This window comes from Nilaparvata lugens, chromosome 10 (assembly GCF_014356525.2).
Source record: "Nilaparvata lugens isolate BPH chromosome 10, ASM1435652v1, whole genome shotgun sequence".
Lineage (NCBI taxonomy): Eukaryota > Metazoa > Arthropoda > Insecta > Hemiptera > Delphacidae > Nilaparvata > Nilaparvata lugens.
Genome location: NC_052513.1, coordinates 21,391,477 through 21,416,401, shown reverse-complemented (window position 1 = coordinate 21,416,401; position 24,925 = coordinate 21,391,477). Strand labels below are relative to the sequence as shown.

The window sequence follows — 24,925 nt, the reverse complement described above, 5'->3', positions numbered from 1 at the left end:
GGATGTGTCACCCCTATCACCGGTGGAAACTATGCCTGTGAATGAAATTCAGGTTTTTTAATGTGAGCGAGTGGACAAACATACAGCAATGAACAGAGTTATTGATACATAACAATAGTATGCACAATATCAACAAGCAAGCTCCCAAATTTCTATGGTACGTTTTTTCAGGTATTCTATCATCGGAATATTGCTACTGTTGGATTGAATTTGTTTACCTACCTTTGTGAAATTAGTAATCAAATGAATATTTTGGAGAATACTGTATTTGTGAAATTAATTCAAAATCGTATCATTCGACTTAATCACACCAGCAGCAGTACGAAATCGCAAGTCAGCTAAATGTGTTACACAAACTGATTACTCCCAAATTTATCAAACTCTCACTCGCGACAGAATCTATTGTCGTTTGAGCCTGATTTATAGGGGCTTTTCGAAATGGATTACTGGTGCAGCCCCATACCTCAAACGCAAATGTACAAAGCATGACATCAGACCTATTATAGTTGGAGGGCTAATATTGACAATGTTCAGCAGGCCAAGTGGTAGTTGATTTCAACATAACGATATTTTATAGTTGTGACACCAGACTAACAATTGTAACAGAATCCAGTAAAGAGAAACTGTGATATTGATCCTCCGCAACAGACTCGATTCTCGATATCTCGTTTCGCTGGAACTAGTTCCTTGATTTTTTCAATCAATTTCCATTCAATTCATATCTTGAAACCAGAGACAAATAAATTATAGAGAGCTGTGTTTTAGCAGTGGAGAAAAAAGTCTTGGAAATGTCAGTGAATTGAAATGAAATCACCCAAAATGATTGAATTATCTTAAGCGAACAAGATTTTTTCATTGAAACCTTTGATGAGAAGTCAAAAATACTGTTCCGGATGGACACGTTAAGTCGTCGGTCTCGACTGCTTAAAACAGTCTTCAGCCAGAGGCCAGCCAGGTCACACTCAATTATGTAGAACCCCTTTGACATTCACAAATTCAATAAATCTTTCAATATTAAACGTTATCATAACAATAGTCTAGAACACATTTGTATTCAAAAATTCAATAAATCTTTCAATATTGAACGTTTTTATCATTGGATAATACACAAATTCACATTGACTAGGAACAGAAACAGAAAGGTCTCAATTTGTGCACCGCTCACATGAAAATTCCATTATTACTGTATCTCCATGTACTTTTTGCTGTTTGAATAATAATAGTCTATTTTTTGCGAGTCAATTTTTTTAGGAAAATTAATGTATTGAAGTCATTTTAAGTAAATCACTTATTATGATACACCATGTGGGAGGAATTCTGGAGAGTAACCATATACAATCAAGTTTTCTCTTTGTCTCTTGATATAATTAATATTAGGGAACGTCAGCTACTCATTAAAAAGTTACTATCAACGCTTGTTTGTGATCAAAATAATCTTTAGTGTTGAAACTTTCAGCAGCTTCATTCAATCATAAAGGTAGTAAATACTTATTCAATCTGTGATTCAATACAGGTACAACTTTACAGTGGATAACTGAGGTTTTGTTTAATTGAATTAAATGATTTTCCGACTTGGAGGAATATGCGAAGCAGAGAAAAGTAGGGAAACAGCAGCAGCAAAAACAGAAGGCGTTCTTTAGCCTTTGGTGAGTGTTCAACACCCCATCATACGCATGATACGCATACCTGGTTTACTCTCTGAGAGCACTGCATCGACTGAACTTGTTTTGACAAGTTGGCAACCGCCCTCGCATATTATTATGGTTAGCGCGCACACACAAACACACAATAGCTTTTTGGACGTACGATTTTTTCCGTCCTTATGAATTCTATTAGGTTGAAGATATGATGTCAAACAGTTCATGTTTGTAAAGTTTTGTTTAATCGATAGAATTTATAAGGACGGAAAAATCGATGTGAGTGTACTGGCATATGACTCTGATTTTATTCATCACTCTAATTGGCTGAACTGGTTCTTCATCTCCCTCCATATCTCTGCTTCTCTGCTCCCCATATTCTTTCAAGTCGGAAGTTCTTTTAATTCAACTATAACTTGGAATTTTCAAGATAACTGGTGTTGATGGAGAGCGAGTGAGAAAGAAGCTGCAAGTTGAAAGGAGAAGTGAAGAGTGTTCTAGGTTGAAACCGATGTGGAATATCTCAAGCTAGCAAAGTTCACTTGTTAAGAGCTTCAAACTTTAAGAAAGACATTAACCAAGTAGTGGGAAATATGCATAACACATACTGTTACTGCATTAATTAGCAGCCATCCATGTAGTGGATGCGTTTAGTGTTCTCTCAGCTGAGAACCGAGTGATTCGATTCTTGTGAAATTCACTTTGAACTGTCAGCATTCCCATAGATAATATGATCGCTTCCCATTGAACTGATGCTGACAGTTGAAAACGAATATCACTTCAGCCAATGAGAGAGGATTTTGTTTGAACTGTGTGAATTATGGGAAATATACCACATGTAGTCGAGTACCCGAGATAGGGAAAGATGTGTTTCGAATTTTTCCTCAAGAATAAATTAAGAGTGGTTCAATAGAGTAAACAAAGTGTGAAGCTATTGTAACAGTATGCAAATCTGGGATCAAAAATGAGAAGGTTGAGTAGCTGTTACTCATAATCATTTTCAAAGTTGAGAAGCTGAGTGATAATTCCGTTGATCATGCATATTGATGAGGGTTTATTAGCAAAAAATGTTATGTAGAACAATAAAGACAGCCCTCTATGATTTTATAGATGTTTGATTTTGTTGTAACAAATATATCTGCAGGGTCGCACACCCTCCTGAATATCTCAAACTGAATATCACAAATTTTAGTACGAGCTGTCTATAATAATAAGGCATCCTCGCAAAAATAAATTGTCGGCTCATGATACGTACGATAAACGAACAGATCAATATCATTGTAATAACTTCAATGCTTAATGCATTGCAAGCTTCAATGTATTCAAAGCTCAAAACTGTAATTGGCTTGACAAGCCATAATATTTAAGAAGCATTAATGATGACTTTCTATAAGTTTTATGATAAATTTCTATAAGTTTCTGTCACTATTGCTAATATTGGAATTATATTCAGTATTACAACATTAGAGCCAGTCTAAAGCGACACGCATCTTTGACTTCTAATCAGTTTTAACCACGGTATTTAGATGAAAGCGGTAGTGGTCATGAAGTGTGTACGCAGTGGCCAGCCAGCTAGATTGCGTCATCGCCACCAACCGAGGTTTTCAACACCTATTGGCAATTTATGAAATTTATTTGATGGAAACAGATGATTGGATATGAAATGACGTCAGCTCCACTGGAAATTTAGCACAAACATGCGCGTGACACCTACCGTCTTCTTCTATATACCTTGATTTTCACTTTATATATATTTCCAATGGTTTATATTCCATTGTTGGTGTGAATTGTGAGCAAGTAGGTAAATTGCGAGTCAGTAGGTGAATGGTAGAAGAAGAATGCAAATAGAAGTAGCAAATTCGTCTTGGTCTCTTATCCACTGTGAAAACTAATAATGGAAACAAACAATTATAACATTTCCTGCTATCTGAACAGCTGCACGTGAATACAATACAGGTTATTCCGGGATAATATGTATTGAGAAAGGTTCGTGGACAATTTTTTACATGAAAAAGCCACAGGAATCAGTTAGCAGCGGCAGCAGGATGCTGTAACCCAACTTTATAGGTTCAGAAATCCCACTTCCATCCTGCCAGAGAGAGAAGTAAACAGCTCCCTTAGTAGCAGCCATAAGTATGGGAAATAACCCACCTTTATAATCCCAGCTTAATTTCCTGGCCGATATTCATCAGGCAAATTCTCTCTCACCCTCTCTCTCTCTCTCTCTCTCTCTCTCTCTTTCCTTCCCTCTCTCGTCTCAGATCTTTCTCTCTAGTGGGATTAATAGTGGGTGAGGTTTGGACGTAACCGAGCGCCAATGTATTTCCGGACAAACTATTCCATTATGATAATGCCCTCACTCATCAACTAAGTAAGAGGATAGCAAAGAGAGTAGCCTGCTGCAATAACCTGGCTCCCCAAATAGATTGGACTATTCGAAATATCAAACGTGAACTATAGCTTTGACGTTACGTTGCTATCAGAAACTTTACGTAGTTGTCAACTAACAATCTATGTTCGTTGCAATGTCCAATGTTCATTTCATTGATTGTACTGTTTGCTGCAATCTAACAAGAGTGAATTATCCCAAACTAATTTATCTACACACTACTATCTATCATAATCAAAATAAGTTGTTTTAGACAATCGAACAGATATTAACGTTGAAACTTTTTCAAGTTATTGCCATAGTATTTCTAGGTATCAATTGTTGTGTGCATTGTGCATGGTTGGTTGTACACGTAAAAATTTGCATACCTCGATTATTCTGTACGTAGTTGAATACCTAACATATACAGTGTTGCCAGATTGTGTAAAACTGCTATTACCGCATTCAAGCCTTTGTTTGTACGTAAGAAAGTGGCAAAACTGATATATCTCTAGTTTCAAATCTCCCAAATAACTTTATTTTCCGACACTTTTTCAAAAAAAAGCGAGATTAAAACTCGTGAATTAGTTAACAAATGACTAATAATTAGTCATAATTAGACTATAAATTATTATAGTCTGTGATGATTGAATGGTGTGATGACATTGATTGTAAAACGCATCATTCTCATGATCCTCATAGTCTCTGATTGATTAGCTCTGTCTGGAAGGATTAGACGCTTTAAACTGTCTCGACATTTACATGGGACTTGCTTGATGGGGTGGAAAAGTAGGTTGAATGTGAATTGAGGTCAATATCGCTGTCAAATATCGCCTTATCGATTTGCAGCTAATGCACATTTACTTTCTTCACACATTTCATGAGGATGAGGCATATGATTTGGAAGATAATCAAACTTCCACTTGTAACCCAGACAGGATAATGAATGACTTGGATGCATCAAGTGAAGCTTTGATCTCCTTTTTGATCTACTATTATAGAACAACAAAATATGAGATAGCTTGAGAACATACGAAGAAAAGAAACACGCAAATAAATGAAATTATGAAACCAATTATAAGAAGACAAAAGTAATACAAAATTTACAGGTGATTCTGAAGTGTACGTTCTGAACTTTATGTGAATAGAAACGCTAAAATGAGATAGAAATAGATATATATTTTCAATTTACATTAGTGGTTGTGATAATTGTGAAATATTACGGTGGTGTTCTATAAAGAAATTCCTCTCTAGCAGTATCCTCCATGTCGATGAAGAACAAGAAAAACCGAAGTAGGGTGAAGAAAAGATGAAAATGAAACGGAAGGTGACGAAAATTGAGTGGGACACGATTTGTCAGGGGTTTAATTAGAAGGAGTGGAACAGAGCCCGCTCAGAAAAGTATTGTGAATTGGACCGGAAACCCGGTTACAAATCGACAATGGAATCGGGAAAAATGAGTAGGAAAATCGTTCGTGACCGCTTGAAAAACCTTACCTCTCAGAGAAAGCGCTCCTTTTAAAGAGTTTTCACTCGCATTAACAGGAAAATGGATGGAATGCTTTTTGTTTAACGAGCAATCAGACTGGTGAACATCCTAGCGGATTGTCAGCGAACTAACTTCTCTCATTCTTGTGTTCAAAGTGTTCTTGTTTGTTGACGCTCTCTTTGTGTGGAAGAACATGATATCTGTTTGAGAACTTGAAGCAGTTTTGGAAAAAGTCTTGCGTGACAAAGACTGGCAAATAAGGAGAGCCTAATGACATGCTTTTCTACTCTTGATGAGAAGGATTGGCTCAACAAGCCAAGTACACGGATAAAATGAGGGAATCTATCGTTTTTATGCTAATAGGAGAATGAAAGGAGCTACAGTGCTTTAGCCAATAAGAAAACTACCTCATTTATGCTAATAATGTTCTCTTGGAATAACAAAGTCTTTCGACATTGTTAATTCTTAGAATCTGTTGCTGGTCCATGAAATATTTCTCTGAGGAAAGTGCATTTCATTCTTATTCAAGGGAGATGAGACAGAAAATTATTTCTTGTTCCTAAATTATTTCGAGTAATGAGTTGCTGATCATAATCATCATCATCCATCATGGACCGCTTGTTTGGCCGCTTTGTTTCGGCATCATCATAGTGTATCATTCATTTAACATCTTATATAACCTGAGGATGTGTGCCTCCACGATGGTGCGGCTGGATAACTCAATCCAAAGAAGGATAGGATCGAGTGAACTAAAACGGAACATGGTCAATGGGTCTGAAGGTAGAAGAGGAATTTATTTCCCAACAGCGGAAGAGGCAGATGAGCCTAGGAGGTGGGTCTCTGAATGAAACCCAGAGTGCGTCCAGGTGGTCTGAAGTGGCGGTCCCACTATTGGTCTTACTTCACGCAGGGCCCGTAACCCGGCTAGAGGACATTTAAAAATACTGGCAAGTGTTGCTGATAAGGAGTTGCTGATAATCAATATAATAATGATTTCTTAGAAAAAAAAACAATGAGTCTGAAATATAACAACTTGACGTTCTAGCTTTGTCCCAAAGAATCTTCGTTTGATATATTATAATATGGAGCTCTTGGAACTGGAGAGTGCTAGAGTGACTAGAAATATTGAAACTTGTAAATTTTGCAGCATTCATTCAAACCGTTATCATTAGAACACTGACCTGTAGGTGCTTTGGAGAATCCCTGTGGACAAGAACATGGAGCTTGGTTTAGCTTATATGAACACTGAGGTGTACATGTCTCTGTGTTGGAGATTTTACAGTCTGAAAATGAAAATAAAATACGTTATACTCTCGTTAATGATAAAATGGCAATAGAAAATTAGAAATGTATACATCATTTGAAATAAAAATAATCAGAAGAGTGAATTCATAACATTAATCATTTGAATACTAATATTAATTCAATTCTAATGCAACATTTTCCATTCTTCGCCCAGGAAAGGCCATAATATCATTACAACAGTATATTGAGCGCAGCTTCGCATCGATTTTTTTCGAGTCTAGCTCTTATGTTTAATATAATACATAAACTTCATTGGCATTTACACATTAACTTCATTGGCATTTACAAATAAACTTCATTGGCATATTCAAGCTTAACATAGAGACTGACTTAATGGAATAATCATTGAAATGAGATCAATAGTGAATGATCCTCTTGCATTTTCCACCAGAGTAATGAAAGTGAAGAGAATGCATCACCTCATCAGATCTGCCTGACTGATTTAGCAGCATTCCAGTCGGGTGGAGTAGTTCATTAGAAGATAAAAGACCAAGAAGCCAACAAAATTTTCCACTGGCTTTACACTAGTTGTCACTCTTGAAATTCAAATGTCTGGCTAATTGAAAACATTTGTCGGTGAAAATTCATCAACACAACAATTCTCGAAATTCTCTCGCTGTTCGACTGGAAAAAATTGGAAATGGATGGGGAATTTCTTGTTTTTGTTTTCTGGACGTACGAAAAGCGGCGTGCCTCTCTTTTTCTGCACACGAAAAACTTTTGCGCTTATTTACATATTCTCTCCCATTCTTTTTTATCCCTGCTCATCCCTTTTTGTCAATTCTTCTTCTCTCCGTTGCATAATGATTTATCTGTGCTACTTTTCTTTTATTCTCACCCATCGCGTCCGCTCCAGTCTACAATTTCCATATTATTCTATTCTCATTGCATTACTCCTCTCACTTTTTCCTCCTGAAATTTTTTTTAGCTACCTTAGTTTCATGTCAGTCTCCAATCTTAGTTAACTTTCTCGATTTGCTGATTTCTCTTACAATTCTCCTCTTATCAACAATCTTCAGTAGAATGTCTGTCGAAGTTTAGCCCGGTTTTCATGTCTGTCCATTCATCTTCTCATTCTCCTTTCCTCCATACTCTCATCCACTTATCGTTTTTTCTACATATATCTCAGTCTCTCTTCTCTCATATCTCAGTTCATCTTTTTTCTATGTCTTCATCATCAGCTGAATCTTCTCCATCCTTTCCTTCTTCTACTTTTGTCTATTTCTTCGACTCCTTCTCTTTGGATGCATCTCTCATCATCACTGGTTCTCTCCTTTTCCCTTATTGTTCCTCTTTTTCTTCCACCAGTTCAACTTCCTTGTTTTTCTCTCTCCCAACAACAACAACTTTCAGGCCCTCCCTTTGTATCACCTTCTTACACTCTCTTCTCTCGCTCTCTTCCCATCACACTCTTCCCTTTCACTCTCTCCTCATCTTCTTTCTCTATCAACAATCCCACTCCTCCGCTTCACCATACCAAGGGTTTTTTGCTTGTTTTTCTCATTTCATGACATTCAACGAATGAATTCACTGCTAATTAGAAATGTAATCCACTCTAAATCCCATCATCAATTTCACAGTCTAGTGACAAGTGGTAGATAATTAATTATCACTCTCCAATTTGAAAACAAAAGTGAAAACTCTGGGATGATCAAGGGTGATCCTGTGATCCTAACCAACCTGTTGAATTTGTATGTTTTCATTCTCACTTTTCTATTAAGCTTGACGACTCCATTGGCAATTAGATTAGACAATATTAGGAAATTGAGTGCAAATTCAAGTATTTTGTAAAGAATGAGAGTGAAAATATCAGAAGTTAAGAGTACAGTTTTCGATTATACTCATTATTATATTCCTGAAGAGTGGCTTGTGGAAAGCTGACGAGCTCTAAACAACTATTTGTTCACCTGATCGATTTTAGGGTCATGTGTCATTGTCTTAAAAGTGCTTTATCATATCTGGCGTTATAATAGTCCAGAGCTATGCACAAATTTTCAAAAATCAACAAAATTGTGACGTTTAAAAATAGGAGCTCAACCTTTGGATACTCAGCTTACGATCACTACTCTAATATCGGGTAGAATAATAATGAACTGTGAAAAAGTTTCAAGATTTGAATTGTAACATCATTAACAATAGAAAATGAGGAATCAACCCGTTCTAGGAGAACATAGTTGAACATAACAAGGTTGGCTCAGTTGAAACTTCTTCAGTCAGGATTTACAACTTAACTACATTATGATATGTCAAAAAGCAGGTTTTACCACAGACCTCTGTTCTAAACTCAAATTCTAGAATATACGCAGATGATTAAAGACTACACGTCGTAAGTAGAGAAAACTTTCTACTTGATCAAGATGATGGATACAAGTTGCCTCATCCTCTTATTCATCTTTTGAAATGTAGATCCGATACTTTCATCAAAATAACTGCCTCCCTTCATCAACTGAATTATGAATAAGATCTTTATTTCATGCGTGATGTGTGAGTGTGGGAAATTTTCCTGTTCACTTTATCTCGATCTGTTTAAAAAGCTATAATTTCCACGTTTCTTTTGAGACGTATGAGAGAAAGGGAAACTGTATTATACTTATATTGTATTATACTTCTATTGTATCATACTTCTATTGTAAAATTTTATTTGGATAGATAAGAGTGGAATCACCGATATTGCTGTGATTATTATAGCTATAACTATTGTTATAGCCCAGGTCCTCCCGATTGCAAACCACTCGAACCAAAGTACTAGGCTCATGTAATACAATTTCAAATTGGAGCAATGCTTTCATACGTACGATGCGAAAGATGATTAGAGCTGATGAGAATGATGGTCGAGGCCCCTGCTTCGAGTGACGATTCAAATTGATTTCGCGGAATGGGGTTTATCGAATTCATTTCGAATAATTGCAGAGAATAACGCTTAACAATCTTGGCGGCGGGGAATTGCGAGCTCGAGAAACTGCCTGCCTCCGGGAACTCGCTAATAATTGGATACTGCACGCATCAAGCAAGCGAAGCACGGCTCATTCTCTCTCACTCTATCTCTCCCATCTCTCTTACTCTCTCTCGCTCTCTCTCTTACTCTCTCTGTTTCTGTACCGATAGCATTGCCAAGACAGATATGATGCAATCAGTGAGATTTGCAAGGATTAGATGGGTATTAGCGGTTCAGAGACTGCCTGTCTACAATCAGAGCGCTGCACATTAAAACTGCAACTTCTCTCAAACTCTTCCTGTTCTCTCATTTCTCGTTTGAAATTGGGAGAGCTCTCGTTTTTATCATTTTCTCATATTTCTGCTTCCTTATTGTTGAATTTACTCTCCCTACTATCAACTTTCCTGTTCTCTTATTGAATTTTCAACTGCTTTTCCAGTATTTCTCTTCTGTTTAGTCTCTTGCCAACCAGTTATTTTTCTCAATCTTCTTTTTCTCTGGTTCTCATCCACAATATTTAGCCCTTACCAATTCCCCATCAATATATCACCGGCATCTTTCTTTCGCTTTCTTAATCACATTCTCTCCCTTTTCAACTGCTCATGGTCATCGAATACCTTCAATAACGTTACCCTTTTCTGTTGGTATCGCTGTTTCCTCTAATCTCTATGTTTTTTGTTATTCCTTCTCTGTGATAGGTCTGATGTTCTCTGTTCCTCCTTTTTTCATTTCTTAACTATTTTCACATGTTTTCTCTATTATTTTCTCTTCTTGTTTTATCCATCCCCTTTTTCTATTATTCTTACTCTCTACTTCCTCTTTCTGCTTTTGTTTGTTCTTCTTCTCCCTTCTTTTTCCAGTTTTCTGTTCTGTTTTCATTTCCTCCATCATTATTTCCCTTCCTCGTCTCTTCATCAAGCTTGAAGCAGCTCCGAGAACGAAGTGAAATATCTTAAAGTTTCCATGAGAGAAAAGACTGAGCATAAAGCGTTTAAAGAGAAGAGATAAATTAACAATGCCACAATCTTCCTTCCCCCTTCCATGTCCATTTCCACATCACACAACCATTTCGCCAACTGGAACGCTATCTTACTTATCTCTTCCTTCTCTCCTTCTCCCTCCTTCTAAAGCTCCCACTCCTCCTTCTACTCCTCCTCCTCCTCCTTTTCTTTTCACTCCCCCTACTTCCCCTCATCATCACTATTATCTCCCTCACATCTTTCCTCTAACATCTCACTTGACTTTCCTTTTTTCACTCTCTATTCGTAGCCACCCGCACCTTCTTTCTGGAGCTTTTTTATCTTTCATCGTTCCTGCATCTTTCTGTGACTTCCTCACTTGATTAATTCTCATCTTTCAGCTATTCTCACTATTCTCCTCCTCTCTTTCTTCCAACCTGAGTACGACTTTCAGCCTAATTAGCCTCTGATTTAAATACAGTTAATAGCTTGTGGCTCAACACCGCGAAAACTCTAAAGCATATCAATTATTTGGCTCACAGATAGATAAAAAGAGCAGAGAAGGAAATTAGAAGTTGCCTTTTCTCCGCCATTAAGCTTTTATAGCCGTACAGTGTACAACTCACCACTGACTTTCACTGCCTCAGTCAAGATTCATTGTGATTGAGACTTTCCAATTTGCGGAATTGTTATTGATGTTGTTTTCTTTTGCAGCTGTATCATTGCTGTCTCAAACACTCAAATCTCATCATTTTTTCAAATGGGACAAGGATTTCCAATTATCTTTCACATTTTTTACAGAATAGAAAATCTTCTTGTGAAAAATCCGTTTTATCATTAAAATCGACTTTAATGATAGGGCATGAAGACAGAAACCAAGTATTATGCAATGCTTAATGCTCCTCATTCTAGTCTTGCGAATTCCCATGTTCAATTGTTCTAATAACTGCATTTGAGCACTTTATTAAATTGGACTACGCAAATATAAATTTAAATTATTTATGGAATACTTGTCTCCTCTTCATGATTGAAATACTGTGATAAATGTTGTTGCTAGTATAGAACTCAAATTTTGAATTTTCTTCAAAAATTTGGAATGGCTCATTCTTCACATTGAATTATTCAAAGAATTTGAAGATTTAAAATCAATAATTTCCCTGGAGAACAAAATTATATTTCCAATGACATACAGAACGTGAATTTCTATCCAAAAATACGTGTTTCAAGAGAGCAAAAGATCAAGCCGACTGCTACTGCGCACTTTTAATATTGAATGAAAAGTATAAAAACCTACATTTCGAGTTCCTACAACCAGATTGGAAAACACAAGAATATAATGTTGCAACCTACCTGGAAGGATATGTTTGATGGAAGAGACCACGTCACATCTTGAGCCCTTATAACCTGGGGGGCAACTGCAGTATGTAGTTGTAGCTCCCAAATGTCTGAAAAAATATATAATCAGAATGATAAATTTGAGGTATTATGAGTCTATGGTGAATACGCATATCACAATACTTTATTGAAAAGTAGCAGGCAACCCGTGCTTTGCACCGGTGTTGTAGAGTACCAATCTTCTCACGTCCAGGAGACATAAAAAATAGGATAATAAATTATTTTATCATTCTGTTGAATATTACGTTGATAATCTCAACAAAAGTTGAAAATTGACAAAAAATGAGATTGATATTTCTCGAACCCACAACCTATGATTCATGAGCCGCGAGTGCTATCGACTAAGCTACGGAGTCACTTGGAGCTTGGAGTCACTTTGATCGGGCTTCTACAGTTACCTAAACTTTGAATTACAATTTGAATGATCTTGTTTTGATTATTCGTTATAACGAATTGATTAATAACAATGGAAATAAGCCCATGTAAATTCTCGGTAGATTGGGAATCTGTATGCGAAACTTCAAGTTAATAAGTTCAGTAGCTCAGATGTGTCTGTCATTCGTGTATTTTCTATCCCGTACACATTATGTAAGCGGTTTTTTCCTCTATAATATCACTAAGCGGCAGGAGCCGCCCCTGGAGCCCCGGCTGGACCCCCATCCAGAAACAGGATGAGCAAGCTTGCTTTGTTCGCCTGCATTTTCCATTTGGGCTTGCTTCCTTCCGTCAAAGAGTCAAAAGAGACTTGACTCATCACCAGTTTTATTCGAATTTTAATGCAGCTAGGGTTGCAAATGTTTTACTCCTATCAGAATTGACAAATATTCATTTATTCCTCAATTGAAGACTTATTAAGGATATCAATAAAAGACTTAGTAAGGATATTATGAGAATTATGGGAATCAGTCTAATAAGTTAGTTCTTTGAAATTTGAAATAGCAATGATGTGGAGAACAAGTATGGATTCGAATACTTAGGAAATGTAGAAAAATGCATAAAAAACTCGTGTAAAGGAGCTCTCTAATTTAGCATCGTCATTAATTAAGCTAACCTGTGTACACTTCAACATGTTTACACTTCCTAGTATATTTGTTTCTGTAAAGCCTGGAAAAACTTGGGCTTACTCAATTTGTGCTGAAACACTTAGTAAAACGATAGCACATCATCGGTATATTTTGAGCGTATCTTCGGTGAATTATTAGAGTTCTCTCAACGTAAGATATTAATAAATTATACCCTAGCTGAACCTCTGTACCTAATTTGAATGTTTTATGTCAACAGGTTCTATGCCCAACTGTTTTTCTCTCAGATTTTGAACATTGTGTTGCTTTCGGTCACCTCTTTCACTGATAATATTCTAAAAGGATAGAAGAAAATGATCAATTCACTACACCTCAAAACGTCGAATTCGGAGAGGATAAGCAATCTGCAAATACTCCCTGTTTGTAATGCTATCAACGATTATTGCACCCAAAGTTTTAGATTGTGAACAACGCTCTGATATAGACACTAGCGTTTGTAAGTTTGTTGAGCACATGATTATTTTCCTAGTCACGTTTTCAAAGATTCAACTTGCGGGCTCGTGAACTCGACTATGTAGGTTGCGGGGAGGCATCGAGGCTTTGAGGCTAGGAGAGGTTAGGCCTCTGAAATCCAGGTTGTGGAGTCGTGGTTGGGGGGGGGGGGTTCGGCTGGAATGCGCAGTGGTTGGAAGGGGCGCAGGAGTTGTAACTAGACTCTCTTCCTGGAAACCAGTTGTGGACTGTCCCCGCTTGCTGATGTTGGAAAGGAGTGCGGAAATGAGTCATAGACATGGCCTTACCAGTTTTAGGCGTTTACTCCTACGCAGAGACGGAAGGGCCCATTAAAACGAAACGGGCTTTCACTGGTGAGCAGTTATGTGAGTTAGCGAAATAAATTATTTTCTATCTCTATTATGAACGACCATGACTTCGAGTTTCCCATGATAGATATTTAAAAATTGTGGCTCCGAGTTGTCGAGGAATGTAGATTATGGAATTATCTCTAAAACTTAGCCTTCCTGTCGCGACATAGAGTGCGATAAGTTGGAAAACAGCAAGCAATGAAATTATAACAAACTACCGATTTTGCAGTTACTATTTGGTCCTAAGGCTCTAGAAACACGCGACGATTGGTCAAATTGATTCCCTTCGCCCAATAGGAGACCTGTTTCTAAATACATTAGTGGGGCGATTCCCCAGCCGCAAGACCAGATTACGTTTCGGAGGACACTTTGATAGGAGCACTACGAGAGTAAAGATGTAGTCATTATGTTTCGCCCTTTTTGGGCAGGTTTACAAGTTTATTTCATTAGTTAATGTAGGAGCTAGTTTTATTTTAATTAAAGTTTACATTTTCTAGTAGTGCCATGTCCTGAAAAGTTTAATTGTGTTTCTTCATTATGTACGAATAATTGTTTCTTCAAATAACCACTAAGCGGTTCATGTGTGTCCCCAAACCAACTTTATGTACCACCCCTTTGGTTCCGCAGCTTTATGTAACACCGCTTCAAGACACCCGTTCAGACGACAGGTCTAGGGACGTAAGAGGACGTCGCCGTCAAGCCAAATTCAACCGGTAAAAGTTCACCGCCAAAAACAAGGTACTGGGTACTGTAACCCCGACGATAAAGCAACGTACAGACCAACGAAAGTGCAGTGTAGTGAAACAAAGGTTCATTCGAGGATGTCAATCAAAAGTGGGGATTCAAAATTATTATGAAATGGGTTATATGGGTTACTATCGACGAAATTTGGGTTCAACGGGTTTTTTCTTTCTTGAGTAATTTCATGTTGAAATTAATTGGTTATTTTATGACTGATCTTGTTTGGTTTTGTGACGTATTGCTATCTAAACGGGGATAGTAATGCGCCCCCGAATCAGATGAAGAATGTCAACAAAGTAACATGATATTGTTGTTTCTGTTGTTCGATTTTAGTTGCCAATGTTTATTGAAGTTGTTTGTATTTTTTTTAATTATTTCAAAGTGTAGTGTTAGTTTATAGTAGAAACCTAGTAAATCAGGCATGGCAAGATTAATTGAAGTTTTCTTGACTCTAGCTCGTTCACCTGCATGAAGTAGGTATAGACTCAGGTATTTTCTAGATGTGTCTGCCTATTTCTAAATTCTAAATTTTATTCAAAATTATCTTCTTTATCATCTTTTAAAAGGTCAGGCACACCGAAAACATCGATCATGTCAGTTACATGATGGTTTTCAAATGATGTTGATGAAGGACTGAAAACTCTAGTGAAAACGGCTCTCATTGAAAAGATTGAAAATAGGCTCGTGAGGTACGCTCGCTGATCATTGCAATATGACTGTGAGTGAGTAAATAAAAATAATCAGAGTCTGAAAGCCTATGGTAAGTGATACTTGACTATTTTCCAAGCCCAATTTCTCATTTGAGTTGTTACCTCGAGTTCTTAAAGTCTCTTATTCAAAATATTTTAATAATTTAATTTATTTAATTTATTAATTTAATTATTCAGAATTACACAACTTGAAGAAAAGTACCACAGGCTTATAAGCCCAAAACGGTTACAATTCTAATTTATACAACAGTCCAAATGTAGCTACGTTATGTGTCACTTGACATTCTCCAATTGCACACACAATTTACAATTCAAAACACACAAAAATCATTTTTAAATTGAAAAAACTCCTATATTTAATTAAATCAATCACAATTAATTAGAAAATTTCAAACTTTGAAAACTATAAAATTATGATACCGAAAAGACAAACACACTATCTATTTAGAACTTGTCACAGCTATATAATAACGGGATGTTTGCTCGTTATCATACTGTTCAAATGTTGATTTCTGCCTGTTTGCTAATGAATGATTGAATCACGAAATTCAACGTGATCCGTCTTTGTTCCTTATGACTCAAAGGCAGCTCTTGAAGAGTTCAGATTGAATTTCCATTGATATGGAGTATTTGTTTCAATGCTTGCAAAACGTTATTTTATCGTTTTCGTTCGATATCCATACTGTATTCATAACTGTATTATTATTTCATACTACATTACTCCAAAGCCTCAATAATCGACTACTCTAACGCTGTGTTGTGTATACTAGTCTACATAATAATTATTCTTTGTAAGTATTTTATTATTGTTATGAATGAGAAGGTTTGATGGAAAATTTATAGTTCAATGAGTGAATATGACAAAGATTGTCACAACTACCTTCATACATCCGATTCAATCTCCTTCTCCTATTTTGCAATGTGATACAAGAGCATGATTGAATGCCGTGACGAATGAAAACAGTGATCGATGCATGGTACGGTGTGGCTCTAATCCCCAGGCTAGCAATCGGAAATGACATCAAACAATCGGCATCCCTTCAGCCTACGAAATTCTCCATGCAAAAACATTGATGAACGAATAATCTCCCGGAAACCGTACATCACAAAAGCTGAAACATTGTCACATGGCTCGTTTTTCCAAACAAACGAACAAATCAAACGATATTTGAAATGTTTCCAAGTAGGAAGCGGCAATGATTTCACCATTTTGACGTTTATGTGACATGTTTTGGGCGGGAAAGAACGCTTTATGTTGTAATCCTATTAGTGGAGCATTTCTACCAGATTTGAATAGTGTAAAGTTTTATTCATCATTAAAAGTAGCTTTAGGTGTTAGTGAGTGCGTTTCCTATTGAAAGCGGAGAGAGAATACTTTCATTGAAGAACATAATAGATATTTAAATATCAGGCATTATTATTATTTTGTTGTCAACATATTCAGAAGAGTATGATAATATTGAATAAACATTGAACATTGTTCTTTGTAGGTAGGAGAATTTGCATTTAAATTTCCGAATACTCTTTTTAACTGCAAAACATTCTCATTTCAGCTTCGATACTTCTATAAATTATTATAATATTGTTGATATATTTTTTATTCATTCAGAAAGTAGTGAGAGTAAGAATTGTTTTGACTGACATTGTTTCATTTCCATCATTTCACAGATATGACTCTATCATACTCTGTACAAACTGATATTTCATCTATATTCGTAGATCGGCAATGAACATGCTCTGGGATTTATCAGAACGCAATCCCCAAATATTATTGATAACAAAGTCAGTCTTTTTCCATACATATTCAAGAATTCAATTGAAAATTTCCTCATGGGAAGAAATAACTTGATAAAACCTACTAGTGGCATTCGATGAATTGATAGTAAACCCCTCAGTGTGAAACATTTAAATCATGAGAATAAATGAAGAATGTTGTAGAGACATTAGAAAAACAAATTTTTCTGAAACGAGGATTTTGATCCAATGTACGTGATAAAACAATATTCATAGGTATTACTGTTTGATCCTTCTACATGGTAACCTACCACAAACCTGGTATATTTCAAGCTCTTCTCTAAAACAGTTTTTTTTATCAAACCCACAAGTATCACTTCCTGAATCAGACAGAATTCTTTGAGTAGGTTTTCCGGATAGGTTCCTAAAAGTGTGTATTTTATTGGATTTAGGTAAGCTAGCATTATTGAAACACGTTGCAGAGAATATGAAAGTGTTGAGAACAGATATTCAGCATCTTTATACGGTAAAAGGATTGCAGAACCGATAACATGCGTATGGAATGGTGCGGGATGACAGTTACAGCAAACACTATTTGTATATTTTAGAGGGGCTGAAAGTATTACATGCTGCATAATACAGAGGACGCACCAGAATATATCCACCTGCACTTACTGGTTAGTAAAGTGAACATGGAAAATGTAGCAAACGTTTATCTTATTGTGCGTTCACAGCACTCCTGACAATATTGTAAAGCACCCCATATGGTGGTGGCATATATGTGCGCTGGAATTCAATTTCATCCAAACTGAAAGTTTCCTGTCGTATGTATGTACATGAAATCTTGATACACAAAAGTTTTCCTTTGAAATCTTCAATTTTAAGTCTTAATTCTCCTCAAATGTAAAACCAAAATTACACGGACGTCAAGTACGTCGAGGGAATTTCACAAAGGTAGATTTTTCAAAAAAGCATCCGATCACAGAACAACCCTTCCCGCTAGATTATTCAAAAAAGTATAATTATTATTTCAACACCATATTTTCAATTGTCCATTTTGAGTAGTTATCATGAATAGTTTCTTATCTTCTTGTATTGATCGAGTTCTTGTGAAATAGAAGAAGCAGGGGTGTTGTATGCACATGTGGTGAATGTCTTGAAAATTTTGTTGAAATAATATAGTGGTAGTTGATACACAAATCCAGTAGCAAATTTTATAATACCATCAACGTATTTTGATGCAAATCATGGAACTAAGCAATTTACGATACGTGCAACTGTTGTTTCTGGCGTAGCTTTTTCTTTTGTTCTAGTAACTTTAACATTCTAGAGTATTGATTGTCAGTCTTTATTAGGTATCCGATACTTTTCATCTTTTAGGAATGAGACTGCTTGTTAATAAAATACATCAATTTCATAATTATTGTATGAGTATGGAAGCTGAAGTATACCAGTTATCATTCTAGTTTGAAATCTAAGTACAAATTCACACAAGATAAATTGGATAATTTGTATACTGATAAATTTCGGAACAATGAATTCCTGTCTACTATTCAGGACTAGTTACGGAAACTGCTATTGGCTGGTGTCCTGAAGTATCTCACTCTCAAAAACAATTCATATCAAATGCAGTACAGAGCACATACTTCATCAAATTTGGAATGTTAGTATCCCATCGGTACAATGCCTTTAGTATTCGAGTATACATCATGTCGCCTCCGAGCACAATTCAAACATAATCTTCATCATCACTTGTCAGCATAAATAGTACAACAATAGACTCTATCCCAAATCAATTGCTATCCGCCAAATCCCACTTTCGAATAAATAGAATACAGGTTTACAGGCTCAGTCAAAACCAGCAGCCATAATATAATTCACCTAATGCTACATGTAGTTTATATGGTGGGCTCCATGCCCCTGGCCGCTCTCCAGTAATCTTAGTGTAACAACCATATCAATCATTGATGACGGTTATTTGCCTGGGTTATGAGGGAGATTTGATTGAACAAGGGTCAACAAGGCTGCCGTATTATGATACGCTTGCTACGGTTAGTGCAACATCAATTAGGTAGGCATCATATTCACTATCAACAAACCTGGCGGGCCAATTACAACAATGTAATATGATGAGAGTCATATTATTGAGGTTTATCGATTATAACATCGTGAGTCTGTCTGATTTAAGAAGGGCGGGAAAGTATTTGAATTGATCCACCCAATTTGAGCACTGATCTATGATCGGTGAATACTTGATAATTTGTTAACTTGATCAAGGCTCAGAAGAAAAAAGGAATTACTCTGATTTCTCTCAGTGATCAAAGTTTATTATTTTGAATTGGATTGAGAAGCTACGAGGATAATTCATGTAAATTTGTTTTAATTTTATACCATTTCGAAAAAATATTATATTTGTCAAAAGAGTTGAAATTTATGTAAAAATAGTAAATCTACACTATTCTAGGAGTCAGCGATTTTTAAATGAATTTGGAGGGGATCAAATAATGCATCAATCTCAAACTATTGTTACATGAATTTCACTCTATATCAAATAGATAAGTAGATTGATCGATCATGTCAGTTACATGATGGTTTTCAAATGATGTTGATGAAGGACTGAAAACTCTAGTGAAAACGGCTCTCATTGAAAAGATTGAAAATAGGCTCGTGAGGTACGCTCGCTGATCATTGCAATATGACTGTGAGTGAGTAAATAAAAATAATCAGAGTCTGAAAGCCTATGGTAAGTGATACTTGACTATTTTCCAAGCCCAATTTCTCATTTGAGTTGTTACCTCGAGTTCTTGAAGTCTCTTATTCAAAATATTTTAATAATTTAATTTATTAATTTATTAATTTAATTATTCAGAATTACACAACTTGAAGAAAAGTACCACAGGCTTATAAGCCCAAAACGGTTACAATTCTAATTTATACAACAGTCCAAATGTAGCTACGTTATGTGTCACTTGACATTCTCCAATTGCACACACAATTTACAATTCAAAACACACAAAAATCATTTTTAAATTGAAAAAACTCCTATATTTAATTAAATCAATCACAATTAATTAGAAAATTTCAAACTTTGAAAACTATAAAATTTTGATACCGAAAAGACAAACACACTATCTATTTAGAACTTGTCACAGCTATATAATAACGGGATGTTTGCTCGTTATCATACTGTTCAAATGTTGATTTCTGCCTGTTTGCTAATGAATGATTGAATCACGAAATTCAACGTGATCCGTCTTTGTTCCTTATGACTCAAAGGCAGCTCTTGAAGAGTTCAGATTGAATTTCCATTGATATGGAGTATTTGTTTCAATGCTTGCAAAACGTTATTTTATCGTTTTCGTTCGATATCCATACTGTATTCATAACTGTATTATTATTTCATACTACATTACTCCAAAGCCTCAATAATCGACTACTCTAACGCTGTGTTGTGTATACTACATAATAATTATTCTTTGTAAGTATTTTATTATTGTTATGAATGAGAAGGTTTGATGGAAAATTTATAGTTCAATGAGTGAATATGACAAAGATTGTCACAACTACCTTCATACATCCGATTCAATCTCCTTCTCCTATTTTGCAATGTGATACAAGAGCATGATTGAATGCCGTGACGAATGAAAACAGTGATCGATGCATGGTACGGTGTGGCTCTAATCCCCAGGCTAGCAATCGGAAATGACATCAAACAATCGGCATCCCTTCAGCCTACGAAATTCTCCATGCAAAAACATTGATGAACGAATAATCTCCCGGAAACCGTACATCACAAAAGCTGAAACATTGTCACATGGCTCGTTTTTCCAAGCAAACGAACAAATCAAACGATATTTGAAATGTTTCCAAGTAGGAAGCGGCAATGATTTCACCATTTTGACGTTTATGTGACATGTTTTGGGCGGGAAAGAACGCTTTATGTTGTAATCCTATTAGTGGAGCATTTTTACCAGATTTGAATAGTGTAAAGTTTTATTCATCATTAAAAGTAGCTTTAGGTGTTAGTGAGTGCGTTTCCTATTGAAAGCGGAGAGAGAATACTTTCATTGAAGAACATAATAGATATTGAAATATCAGGCATTATTATTATTTTGTTGTCAACATATTCAGAAGAGTATGATAATATTGAATAAACATTGAACATTGTTCTTTGTAGGTAGAAGAATTTGCATTTAAATTTCCGAATACTCTTTTTAACTGCAAAACATTCTCATTCCAGCTTCGATACTTCTATAAATTATTATAATATTGTTGATATATTTTTTATTCATTCAGAAAGTAGTGAGAGTAAGAATTGTTTTGACTGACATTCATTCCCATCATTTCACAGATATGACTCTATCATACTCTGTACAAACTGATATTTCATCTATATTCGTAGATCGGCAATGAACATGCTCTGGGATTTATCAGAACGCAATCCCCAAATATTATTGATAACAAAGTCAGTCTTTTTCCATACATATTCAAGAATTCAATTGAAAATTTCCTCATGGGAAGAAATAACTTGATAAAACCTACTAGTGGCATTCGATGAATTGATAGTAAACCCCTCAGTGTGAACCATGTAAATCATGAGAATAAATGAAGAATGTTGTAGAGACATTAGAAAAACAAATTTTTCTGAAACGAGGATTTTGATCCAATGTACGTGATAAAACAATATTCATAGGTATTACTGTTTGATCCTTCTACATGGTAACCTACCACAAACCTGGTATATTTCAAGCTCTTCTCTAAAACAGTTTTTTTTATCAAACCCACAAGTATCACTTCCTGAATCAGACAGAATTCTTTGAGTAGGTTTTCCGGATAGGTTCCTAAAAGTGTGTATTTTATTGGATTTAGGTAAGCTAGCATTATTGAAACACGTTGCAGAGAATATGAAAGTGTTGAGAACAGATATTCAGCATCTTTATACGGTAAAAGGATTGCAGAACCGATAACATGCGTATGGAATGGTGCGGGATGACAGTTACAGCAAACACTATTTGTATATTTTAGAGGGGCTGAAAGTATTACATGCTGCATAATACAGAGGACGCACCAGAATATATCCACCTGCACTTACTGGTTAGTAAAGTGAACATGGAAAATGTAGCAAACGTTTATCTTATTGTGCGTTCACAGCACTCCTGACAATATTGTAAAGCACCCCATATGGTGGTGGCATATATGTGCGCTGGAATTCAATTTCATCCAAACTGAAAGTTTCCTGTCGTATGTATGTACATGAAATCTTGATACACAAAAGTTTTCCTTTGAAATCTTCAATTTTAAGTCTTAATTCTCCTCAAATGTAAAACCAAAATTACACGGACGTCAAGTACGTCGAGGGAATTTCACAAAGGTAGATTTTTCAAAAAAGCATCCGATCACAGAACAACCCTTCCCGCTAGATTATTCAAAAAAGTATAATTATTATTTCAACACCATATTTTCAATTGTCCATTTTGAGTAGTTATCATGAATAGTTTCTTATCTTCTTGTATTGATCGAGTTCTTGTGAAATAGAAGAAGCAGGGGTGTTGTATGCACATGTGGTGAATGTCTTGGATAAAGCAGCCTCTATTGAGAATAGTCCTTCAGAACTGAATTTATTCAAAATTTTGTTGGAATAATATAGTGGTAGTTGATACACAAATTCAGTAGCAAATTTTATAATACCATCATCGTATTTTGATGCAAATCATGGAACCAAGCAATTTACGATACGTGCAACTGTTGTTTCTGGCGTAGCTTTTTCTTTTGTTCTAGTAACTTTAACATTCTAGAGTATTGATTGTCAGTCTTTATTAGGTATCAGATACTTTTCATCTTCAATGAATGAGAATGCTTGTTAATAAAATACATCAATTTCATAATTATTGTATGAGTATGGAAGCTGAAGTATACCAGTTATCATTCTAGTTTGAAATGTAAGTACAAATTCACACAAGATAAATTGGATAATTTGTATACTGATAAATTTCGGAACAATGAATTCCTGTCTACTATTCAGGACTAGTTACGGAAACTGCTATTGGCTGGTGTCCTGAAGTATCTCACTCTCAAAAACAATTCATATCAAATGCAGTACAGAGCACATACTTCATCAAATTTGGAATGATAGTATCCCATCGGTACAATGCCTTCAGTATTCGAGTATACATCTTGTCGCCTCCGAGCACAATTCAAACATAATCTTCATCATCACTTGTCAGCATGAATAGTACAACAATAGACTCTATCCCAAATCAATTGCTATCCGCCAAATCCCACTTTCGAATAAATAGAATACAGGTTTACAGGCTCAGTCAAAACCAGCAGCCATAATATAATTCACCTAATGCTACATGTAGTTTATATGGTGGGCTCCATGCCCCTGGCCGCTCTCCAGTAATCTTAGTGTAACAACCATATCAATCATTGATGACGGTTATTTGCCCGGGTTATGAGGGAGATTTGATTGAACAAGGGTCAACAAGGCTGCCGTATTATGATACGCTTGCTACGGTTAGTGCAACATCAATTAGGTAGGCATCATATTCACTATCAACAAACCTGGTGGGCCAATTACAACAATGTAATATGATGAGGGTCATATTATTAAGGTTTATCGATTATAACATCGTTAGTCTGTCTGATTTAAGAAAGGCGGGAAAGTATTTGAATTGATCCACCCAATTTGAGCACTGATCTATGATCGGTGAATACTTGAATACTTTGAATACTTGATAATTTGTTAACTTGATCAAGGCTCAGAAGAAAAAAGGAATTACTCTGATTTCTCTCAGTGATCAAAGTTTATTATTTTGAATTGGATTGAGAAGCTACGAGGATAATTCATGTAAATTTTGTTTTAATTTTATACCATTTCGAAAAAATATTATATTTGTCAAAAGAGTTGAAATTTATGTAAAAATAGTAAATCTACACTATTCTAGGAGTCAGCGATTTTTAAATGAATTTGGAGGGGATCAAATAATGCATCAATCTCAAACTATTGTTACATGAATTTCACTCTATATCAAATAGTAAGTAGATTGATTGATTATTTCACTAACCTGCATGTTGAATTGTTCATGCACATGTTGTTTTCGAGGCTGCAAAGTGGCCCTTGACTGCAATCATTCCCTTCGAATCCAGAAAAGCAGTCGCAGTAGAATTCACTGTGAAGAAATAAAAACAATTATTCGAGTAAGTGGAATGATTAATAAAACTATAAGTCAATCAGCGATAACGATTCTCAATTGAGTCCTTCCAAAGGAAAGTGGAAAACAGTTCACCTCAGTTTTGTAAGAATAGAATATATTATATTGATAAATCATTTATGGCCATTCACACCACCCCACTTTGTAATTTGATGAAAGACATTTGAACTGTCACAATACCCGTAAAAAAAGATTGTTTCAATAGTCTAGTCAATATAGACATAAAAAAGGGGTTTGATTGCAATTTATATTGTAGTTCTGATTTTTTAATATATTATTTGGGTATATAAGAGAAGTCCATAACCAATATCTTCATGCAAAATTTCCTTGTGCCAGATACAGAATGGCTCAGAAACCTCGTATTTTTGTCACATTTTCCAGTTTTCAGCTATTTCTGCCAAATATCGTGATTGGACGGAAATATTTGACTCCTCCTTTTTTCTAGATTATAAAATTCTAAATAAAATGAGATCATTCGAAACCCTCTATCTCTATCTAGTACTGAGTTATAATTTTCCAAAAATGAGTGAAATTTGAAGAAAAAATCAATTTT

The 24,925-nt window shown here is 35.6% G+C and overlaps 1 protein-coding gene across 2 annotated transcripts in view; it reads right to left on the bottom strand.

Moving 5' to 3' along the window:
• LOC111052935 overlaps positions 1-24,925 on the bottom strand; it is a 226,568-nt gene that overhangs the window by 149,959 nt on the left and 51,684 nt on the right. For both annotated transcript variants that reach the window (XM_039436535.1, XM_039436536.1), the window contains exons 2-4: positions 24,226-24,330; positions 12,044-12,138; positions 6,676-6,777 (exon numbers count right to left, since the gene is read on the bottom strand). In XM_039436535.1, the coding sequence (XP_039292469.1) occupies positions 6,676-6,777; positions 12,044-12,138; positions 24,226-24,330 (302 nt within the window). The remainder of the gene's footprint in view (positions 1-6,675; positions 6,778-12,043; positions 12,139-24,225; positions 24,331-24,925) is intronic.